The sequence below is a fragment of the Bufo gargarizans genome, chromosome 1 (genome assembly GCF_014858855.1).
Source record: "Bufo gargarizans isolate SCDJY-AF-19 chromosome 1, ASM1485885v1, whole genome shotgun sequence".
Classification (NCBI taxonomy): Eukaryota; Metazoa; Chordata; class Amphibia; order Anura; family Bufonidae; genus Bufo; species Bufo gargarizans.
The window spans coordinates 569469575-569479789 of NC_058080.1; the positions used below are offsets into that span (position 1 = coordinate 569469575).

The following is a 10215-nucleotide window of genomic DNA, read 5'->3' on the forward strand; positions in this document are numbered from 1 at the left end:
AGGAAATAGCTCTGATTGCTGTCAAACTAATTGCTGTTAAGTTTCTATTCTCTGTAACCCAGAATTTTATCTCTTTGGCACTACTCCCGGACAATATTCCTAATATGGAAGTTCCGTTTTTGTTTCTCTTTCACTGTCTGTAGAATAGAGCGTGTTAATATGATAGGTTGAATACATAACTTACGATGAGGAGGAGCCATTTCACCTTTTCATTTTGGTATGTAAAACAGTTATGTAGTGCACCTTTCGGCTTTGTTTAATCTGTAGATTAGGGCCGTAGAAGTGAGGCACACTATCCATATAGATAGCATGCGTGCAGTTTAATCATTAGCCTTGATTCATATCCCCTTCATGTGATTTGTCTGGGAGTTCCCGGAGAGTACTATACAAGGGGGTATATCTCGGCTTAAATTTAGTGCTATGGGTCTGTTGAATGGGTGATCTATATCTGTGAATTTCCCCTGTGTACACATATTTATGTACTATAATATATGTCTTTTTATCATGATATAAATAAAATGTTATTTTTTAATCTTTAAAAAATTGATGTGGTTGCACTCCTTTCTTTGTGTGATTTACGATGATATGCTAATAAAGGGGGTAAAGCCCCTCTATATAACCTGTGTGCATTAAAAATAAACCTCAGAGTGTTCATTCAGTACATCACTGTTGTGTCTTTTATTACCTACTGAGTGAAGCGCTCTCCTGACGTCAGAAAAGGACTCAAACCAAGCCGATACTAGAAGTTTGGTGCCAGGGGTACCAAGTGGGACGTTGAGATTCCTATCAGTTTGGGGGCTCGTCCGGGATCGAGAAGGTCATCGGGTTTGGTAAGAAAGGCATCTGTTATTGTCCTCTGGCCGATCCGACGACCACGTCTCGATCTAGTAAGTAGAACCTACAACTTCTAGTATAATTACTGTATCAGGGATACAGGGAACAGACTCCGGGAGTCTGGGGGAGTGACCCGGGGACTCCGGGAGTCCGCCGTAAGGATCACTCAGAGAAAATATAGTGCGCACTAGATAATATTGTCTCAGGGAGACAAGGATGGAGCTTGGTTTGACTCTTTTAAAGCTGTTTTAAAGTATAAGAATATTAGAGTTGATATAAGGATACTGATGTCCGGGTGGTAAGTGTACGGACTGAAGTTCACTATTTGCATAGAGTTTTAAGGACATTGCATTGTTGTTTTACTGTGTTGCGGAGGTCTGCAATACGCCCCACCCCCGGCTAGGAGCAATCCATTAACCCGGGGCTAGGTGAACACAAGTGGCAGACCAAAGCAACAAATTATATGTTTGATGAAACTCTCTGATATTTTGTGATCAGACCTGAGTCCTTTGCCTAGTTGACAGGATTAATTTGTCGAATCCTTAACGCTTCAGTACAGCTAGTCCTAGGAAAGTAGCATCATTAAAATATCAGACGGAGTGGGGTCACAAGAGTCTAAAACAAATTATCCCAAACCTGAGATGGGAGAAACATGCAAAGTTTATGTTGCACAGTGTAGTCCCATAAATTACTTCCTAGTTAACCCATGGGTGGATAATTTAGCTGGATGGACTGAGTTCATGCAAGCTGCTAGCCCCTTTTCCCAGGGACGGCGATAATAGCCCGTACTACATGGACATGATAAAGGGTCTTTGTCTGGGAGACAAAAAAGCATGGCCACATTTTGACCATGACCCGTCCTAGGATATGGATTACATGATACAAAGGGGTAGGGAATCCTGCAGAGTAAGTGATGTTATATGTGTAATATTATTATAGAAAAAATAAATAAAAAATTGTTCAATAATTTTCTTTCCCCAGCAGTGTAATGTGGGAATCCAGCTTTTAACAAGAATTATTATATATGTACAACATTAACTAAGAACACCTGGCATATAAAATGATTTGGGTTTAACAAAATGACTGACTATGATTAAAACATGTATATTGTCTTCTTATAAGAGTTGATTAATCACAGAGTGAAGATCAGAAAACATTGGAAAACAGCATAACAACGAGATATACTATTAGCAATTCTGTGTGTGGTGTGGCTATCTGTTTCCAGGAAAGCTGTGTTTGTCTGTGCTGCAAGTTTTGGGATGAAACAAAGACAATTGTGTGATTAGGTTGGAAGACAAATGATTCAGTGGTATATGAATGGGTGGGGAGTTGTAGTGGAGTTGAAAGTGTGAAAGAGCCCTAATGGATGCTTCTAGAAGAGCTGTATATGAATGTGTATGGAGTACGATATCTGTTTTCATATAATATGCGCATTGAGAATTTTATTTTTCTTGGAAGTTTTTGGTTTTTATTGGTGCCAACAGCATTGATCAATCTGTACATTTTTTATTATTATTGAAGTCAAAGAAAAGTTTTTATGGGCCTTTTGTTTGTTTATGTCTGTATTGTCAGATCTGTTTGTTTCAATGTTTGAAGTTATGTGTTACATGTTAAGTGTTGTGCTGGACATCAGAGCTCTGTCCTCATGGGCAGCTGGGAATCTAATGACAGAGTAGGAGGACCACAGCGTCCGACTAAAAGGGGTGGACTTAGATGACTGAGAGTAGGATTCATGGTAGATAGCAGTGCAACCTCAAGTGTGTTAAGTAAAGATTTGTTCATTAAGCTTGACTTACAAGTGTCAGCCAAAAATCAGGGCATAAGAGTACACTCAGATCTCATTCCAATCTCTACACCAGTGCCACTGATTCTTGCAAACATACAGAACCACCCAGAACTTAACAACATTAACCCTGCATGATGGTCTTCACATGAATATGACACAGGATTCATAGATTGCACACCTTACAAAGCTACTGTAAAACCAAGTGTCATTTCCGTCTTCCAAAAACAATACCTACTGCCAAAAGAGAAACTCGATGGACTTAGGCCAATGATAAAATAATTCCTACAAAAAGGCAATCCTGGAAGAGGTGATTTCACCCTACAGCATGCCTGTAAATCCAGTGACAAAGGCAGATGGTGCTACCCGCTTTGTACAGGATTTAAGGGCCATCAACAACATCTTTGTGCCTAATAGCCCCTATTGTACCTGACATCACTCATTTACTATCTGCCATTCCAGCAGACGCTGTTTGGTTCAGTGTGATAGATCTGAAAAATGCATTCTTTTCTGTCCCAGTTGACAAGAAGACCAGACAAATTTTTGCTTTTTCCTTTGACAGACGTCAACTGACCTGGGGCAGACCCCAAGGATATGCTGATTCACCTGTAGTGTACAGCATAGTCCTCCAAGCCACATTAAAACCATGGCACCCCCCCCCCCCCAAGGTTCCGTGTTGTTGCAATACGTGGATGATTTACTGTTGTGCAGTATGTCAGTGGAGGCCAACATTGAGGATGGTATAACACTGTTACAATGGTTGTTTGAATGTGGACACAAAGTGTCATTAGGGAAAATGCAATGGTGTAAACAGCAAGTCGAATACTTGGGGTTTGTCCTCACAAAGAGGGAAAGGAGGATCAGTCCAGGGAGAGTTCAGTCTGTAGCGGGCCTGGTCACCCCGCTCTCCAAGAAGGAAATGCTATCCTTCCTTGGAATGATAAACTGCTGCACACAATGGATCCCAGACTGTTCCTACTATGACAATATCTTGAGGCAACACTACAGGACAAACCTGATTTAATAAAATGGTCTTCAGAAATGTACAATGCATTTGATTATCTGAAATGTTCATTAATGTCAAGTCCAGGATTGGGCCTCCCTGACTACAAACTGCCCTTCCACATGTTTGCACGACAAAATTGTAAAACCATGTACTGACACAAGAACACGGAGGCAAGTTGCGTCCTTGTGTATTTTTCTCAAAGGTAATGCCCACCCCTGTTCAAGGGATGCCGGCATGTCTGTGTTCTCTTGCAGCCTGTGCTATGATGGTAGAGTTGGCAACTCCTTTCACAATGTGACGTTACACCATTTTTGCACACTACACATGATGTTGTAGGCCTACTCAAGGACATCCACACTCAACACAGCAGGCAGCTGAGCTCATTGCACTCACTAGAGCATGTATTCTACATACTGATAAACCTGTCACCATCTATACTGAGAGTAGATACGCACATGGGGTAGTGTGGGACCATGGTATGATTTGACAGAGGAGAGGATTCACGGCAGCAGATGGTAAGGATCATGTCTCACAGGGCAATGCGCTGGCAGATAAGGTGGCGAAACGAGTGGCCAAATGCAACCCCACAGGTTTGTGTAACCATTGGTAGATGCCATGTTTGGCACCTCCAACCCCTGAGATGTCACAAATGCTTACTTATCTTCAAAGATATACCACTGAACAGGAACAGCAAGACTGGTGTTATCCAGTATTGCAGAAAAATCCTAAGACAGGATTAGTCTGCAAAGAGGGGGTAGGATATAACAGCATTGAGAATCCTTACAGATACTCATAGGAAGGCCTTTCCCCACCCGCCCAGGTACCAGGTACTTAATAAAACTGAGAAAAAAGTTGCTTGTAAGTCCCCCTCTCTTCCACAGGAACCCACCCACCCATACAGGGTGGGGGATGAGGTAGTGATCAAAACACTGAAGAAAGGAAAATCCCAAGGTGACTTCGCATATGGCCCACCCACTACCGTGGTCGCAGTAACCAGAACAGCCGTGCTGACTGAACAATCTTCAACTTGGATCCACGCCACCCGAGTGAAGCTTGTGAGAGCAAGAGAGGAGGCAGGAACGGAGGCAGACAGCCTTGGCCTTGAAGAAGGACAAGAGGTACTAACGGGGGCAGACAGCCCTGACCTCAAACAATGCCCAGAGGTACTAACGGGGGCAGACGGCCCTGACCTCCAACATGATGAGCTCCTCACTCTTTTCTGGAAAATGGTTGAATGTACTGACTAAGATTGCTTCAATAATCTTGTTGATTTTACCAATTAGCAGTATGGGAGAAGTAGCCCCAACTAGCAAGGGCGGCGTCATCACCTTTTGGTATAATTTATCTAACCCTCACGTAGCTACCTACACCTTTTGTCTTTGTGATATATTGAAAACATGTTCATATTATAACTACTGTTCCAACAACTATGTAGAAGGACAGGCCTATATATGTGTAACAGACTCATACTGGGGAAAAGGTTGTGCATATTGAGGATCAGTGGGATGGAATACAGGGACTGAATGGGGATATAAACCAGAAAGCGCCCTCAAAAGGAGGGATACAAATTCTAAGTCCCTTTTGACTAGAATGACACTCCTTGAGAGAGGGACGTGTTATGTGGACACCTCCTCATTGAATTATTGCAAAAAAAAGGTCAGCGGAAATGAAAATTGTATTGACAATAGAAAACCCTGGTAAATATGATGAAGGAGATTATGTATTGGGATGGTACCTCCATAAAATGTGGGGAGCTGCGACTTCCCGGGTAACACAAATGTTCAAACTTAGAGATATGTATAAGTCTAAGGAATACCAACCCATCACAGGTGTCCCCAAAAACCCACTAGCCCCACATATAGTTTCTTTAAAAAACCTAAGGGCCATATCTGATCCCACATATGAGGATACTTTGGCCATGGGGACGGGTTTTTCTGATGTTAATTTGTGGCTGGAGTGGATGAAGTATAGTGCAGCCTCTGTGAATAAAAGTAACTGTTACATATGCGGTGCTGCCAAGCCACACCTAGGTACCGTACCCCTAGTGTTACCAGAAAGTGTTGAAGAATGTTTTTTGACTCTTTTTGTTAATATGTCTTATAACCACAGTGCATGTACAGAATGGAAATCAAAATACCCTCTGTTGTTAAAAAATCCTCGCCCTGGGGCAGGAATCCAGGTATATCCAGGTAACTACACATGTTACAAAGGGAGTACACATGGGAGGAATGTACAGAATTTCACCAAAGGTTATTGTCACAAATACAGCAATCTGAACATATCCCTCACTCAGAATCAAGTATACTCCATAGGAGATGTGTACTGGATCTGTGGAGATGGAAAAATAAGATCCAGACTGGAAGGTGCCTGGAAAGGTGAATGTGCGCTTGCCAAAGTTATAATAAACATGCACATTTTTACTGAATCAGATATTACAGACAAAGGGGTGCTAAAGATAAACAAAAGAAGCAGCCCCCTTTCAAGTTTTGATCCCCATGTGTATATAGATGCAATAGGTGTTCCAAGAGGGGTCCCAGATGAGTTCAAAGCTAGAGATCAAGTAGCCACCGGATTTGAATCAATATTTCCCATCATTACTGTGAATAAAAATGTGGATTGGATAAATTACATATACTACAATCAGCAAAGGTTTGTAAACTATACCAGAGATGCATTACAAGGGGTATCAGAAGAACTACAAGCAGACTCAATCATGACATTTCAGAATCGAATGGTGTTGGATATGATTCTTGCAGAGAAGGGCGGAGTGTGCCGAGTACTGACTGATCCAACCTCCTGTTGCACATACATACCAAATAATACTGGCCCCACTGGTAAGGTCACAATAGCTATAAAAAAGCTTGAAGATCTGTCAATAGAACTGAAAAAGAACTCAGGTATAAATAATCCATGGGATCAATACTTTGGGTGGTTCACAAGTTGGAAACAAGGTCTCATGCAACTAGGGATTGTCATACTAATAGTAATTGTAGTAATAGGTGTAGTAGCATTATGTGTTATTCCTTGTGTGAAACGAATGCTAGAAAAAGGGCTCTCTAATGTGTCATTATATCAGACTACTCTACCCCAGGAGGATCGAAGCCCAGATGGGTATAAGAATTACCTAATATCATATAGAGAGAAAAAGGACAAGAAAGGAAAGAACCATGTAGTGTGATACACTAAAGGTTCTAAGAGGGGATTTGAAAGGAATCCATGTTCTTTTTAATGTCAAAAACAAATTCTGCATTTTGCTGAAGTTTTGTTTCTCTGTTAGGAAATAGCTCTGATTGCTGTCAAACTAATTGCTGTTAAGTTTCTATTCTCTGTAACCCTGAATTTTATCTCTTTGGCACTACTCCCGGACAATATTCCTAATATGGAAGTTCCGTTTTTGTTTCTCTTTCACTGTCTGTAGAATAGAGCGTGTTAATATGATAGGTTGAATACATAACTTACGATGATATGCTAATAAAGGGGGTAAAGCCCCCTCTATATAACCTGTGTGCATTAAAAATAAACCTCAGAGTGTTCATTCAGTACATCACTGTTGTGTCTTTTATTACCTACTGAGTGAAGCGCTCTCCTGACGTCAGAAAAGGACTCAAACCAAGCCGATACTAGAAGTTTGGTGCCAGGGGTACCAAGTGGGACGTTGAGATTCCTATCAGGGGTCATAACTTTAATACGAAAAAATTTACCATATATGGTACGGAGGGAGGAACCAGATTCCGAGGAGAGAGTTCATCATATCATACTCAGCTCCCCCCACGGATGAGGTTAGCATATAGAATATGTATGGGCCCAATTATTCAAGTGGTCCGTTCTTCCAGAGACTGACGCAGCGGATTTTATCCGATCCAGTGAATAACAAAATCATAGCAGGAGATATGAATCTGACAGTACGGTCACTGGAGGATAGGACACGAGGGATAACCACAGAAGGGAGCCAGAGAAGGAACGAACATGTCCTTGGTAAATTCTTGGATGTTTGGAGGTCTTTTCACCCTGAAGGGAGAGAATTTACTCACTTCTCTCACGCACACTCCTCCTGGTCAAGACTAGATTACATACTGACATCTCCCCCTCTGGCAGCAAGGAGCCTATCGGTTGCAATTGAGGACCTAATCATATCCGACATACGCAGGGGGACAGATTACATATGGAGATTTCCCTCCCAATTGGTCCAAGATGAGGGGTTCTGCGAAAAAATTAGAGGTTGGTGGAGTGAATACTTGGAAAATCACACAGAAACAAAGTGTCCCCAGTTACTGTGGGAAATAGGAAAAGTGGTGCTCAGAAGGAAAATACTGTCCTATGTGTCCTTCAGGAAAAAACAGATAAGCACGCAGCTAGCTCATTATAGCCAGACACTACGGCAGTCATACACTGACTATATCTCCATGCCAACACCAACAAACAAAAATAAGTGGCAGGAGGCTAAGACCCAATATGAAACATGGTTGCAGGAAAGGGAATCCTTCTACAGGTCAAAAAGGGAAGCCCACCTTTACAGGTATGCCAATAAAGCCGGTAAATTACTAGCAAGACTGACCCGTGGCCCGTATGCCTACACAACAATACTGACCCTTAAATCAGATGAAGGGATAGCGCACCATCACCCAAAGAACATTAACGATATCTTATTACATTACTACAAACGACTGTATACATCTGATGCTGGGCGAAAACAGGGGGGGTGACGCATGGCTATGTACTTTAGCATTACCCACACTTTCAGAGAATGAATTACAAGACCTGAATACCCCTATCACTACTGAGGAAGTGCAGGCAGTAATCAAAAATCTGAAAATGGAAAAGGCTCCTGGCCCGGAGGGGTATATGGGGGAATTTTTTAGAATACTCAATAGTCAGATCTCGCCCCTCCTGACCCAGTTGTATAGAAAATACATGGCGGGATTAGAGATGTCCCCCAACTCCAACACAGCATATATAAAGGTACTTCCCAATCCAGGAAGAGACCCCACGCAGCCATCATCCTTTAGACCAATATCACTTATAAATGTGGATACTAAGATACAATCTAAGATATTAGCTAATAGGTTGGTGAAAACACTGCCCAGATTGATTTCAAAGCAGCATGTGGGATTTATCCAAGGGAGGGCGGCCGTATACAATATTAGGAAAGTCCTGATGGTCCTAGACCATGTAAAAAATCATCCAAACCTGTATGATCACCCAGCTATACTAACTATAGATGCCGAAAAGGCTTTCGATAATGTCAGGTGGGGTTGGCTGCATGGGCTGCTAGATATCGGGTTTCACAGGGGCCTTTAGGACACATTTAGATACCATGTACAATAGTCCTCATGCGAGAATTTACACGCCAAGTTTTTTCCCCCCATCTTTTAGCCTTCAGAAAGGCACGAGACAAGGATGTCCGTTGTCGCCACTATTATTTAACGTGGCCCTGGGGACAATTAGAGGTGTAAAGGTGGGTAAGAAAGAGCTCAAACATACATTATTCGCAGATGACGTTCTATTTTTCATAGATCATCCCCAGACAGATCTGCCAAAAGTGTATGAACTGTTGACATGTTTTGAGTCCTTGGTTGGCTTCAAAGTGAACCAAAGTAAGTGTGAATTATAAGATCTGTCGCCCAAAAAGACACACAGTGTCTGTAAGGGATCTCTGTACCAGGCACTTCTAAGTAAAACATCCATAAAATATCTAGGAATCTGGATAGGAAGGACACCAGACACCATATATACCCTAAACTATCCCCCTATAATTTCAACGATAGTGAGGAATCTTAATAAATGGCACAACTTACCATTTGTCTTTATTAGGCAGGTGCCATCTGGTAAAAATGATGTCAGTATCAAAATTGTTGTACCCTCTTCAGACTATCCAATTATTACTGAAGCACGCGGATATATCTTTATTGGAGAAGGAATTCAGTAAATTCATTTGGAGATCGAAACAGAGCAGGATATCTTTGTACAAGCTCAAATTACCTAAGGAAACAGGAGGAGTAGATTTCCCAGATATTAGATCATACAACTTGGCTGGTATATTTCGTCATTGTGTAGATTGGATACAGAAATCCAGTTTCTACTCCAACTACGAGCTGGAATCAGCCCTAGCGCAACCATGGGATTTAAATACACTATTACACACTCCCTTTACGATGATTCCAGATAGGATAAAAAAATCACCTTATGTTCAGAGATACCATTATGACCTGGAAGATAGTAAGAAAAAACTATGGCTTGCCATATTAGATATCTAAATATCTGGACCCCTTGAAGGTCATAGTAGCGGAGGGGGGAACACAGGCTAAGCAAAAATTCCCAGCAGGTCACTCCCAACTAAAATCCATAGCAGACATATGGCACGTAGAAGAAGAGAGATACGATACATTCCAGGAGGGTAAGAGCAAATTTAACCTGGAAGATGCATCCTTCCTAGCTTTTTACCAAATAATTAGCTCCCTCAAAAAAAGACTTAGAAACTGCACTGGAGAACTGCAAATGAATGAGTTTGATACTTTGATACCTTCCTCACGCATCAAGCAGAACTTGTTAAACATCTACACTAAGGTCAGAGACAAGCTCCTGAAGATAACAG

At 41.7% G+C, this 10215-nt stretch overlaps 1 protein-coding gene across 2 annotated transcripts; it reads left to right on the plus strand.

The window, feature by feature from the left end:
* Positions 1–474: 474 nt before the first annotated feature.
* LOC122934586 (syncytin-A-like) lies at positions 475–7278 on the plus strand. Of its 2 annotated transcripts, none has more exons than XM_044290165.1 (2): positions 475–887; positions 4505–7278. In XM_044290165.1, the coding sequence occupies exon 2, from the start codon at positions 5290–5292 to the stop codon at positions 6799–6801; it is 1512 nt and encodes a 503-aa protein (XP_044146100.1). In that variant the 5' UTR covers positions 475–887; positions 4505–5289; the 3' UTR covers positions 6802–7278. The 2 variants fall into 2 exon arrangements, with proteins under 2 accessions (XP_044146100.1, XP_044146107.1); XM_044290172.1 differs by having other exon boundaries at positions 816–830.
* The last annotated feature ends 2937 nt before the right edge of the window (positions 7279–10215 follow it).

Excerpts from the sequence above, each read along its gene's own strand:
- LOC122934586 (XM_044290165.1), top strand. The coding sequence starts at position 5,290 with ATGAAAATTGTATTGACAATAGAAAACCCTGGTAAATATGATGAAGGA.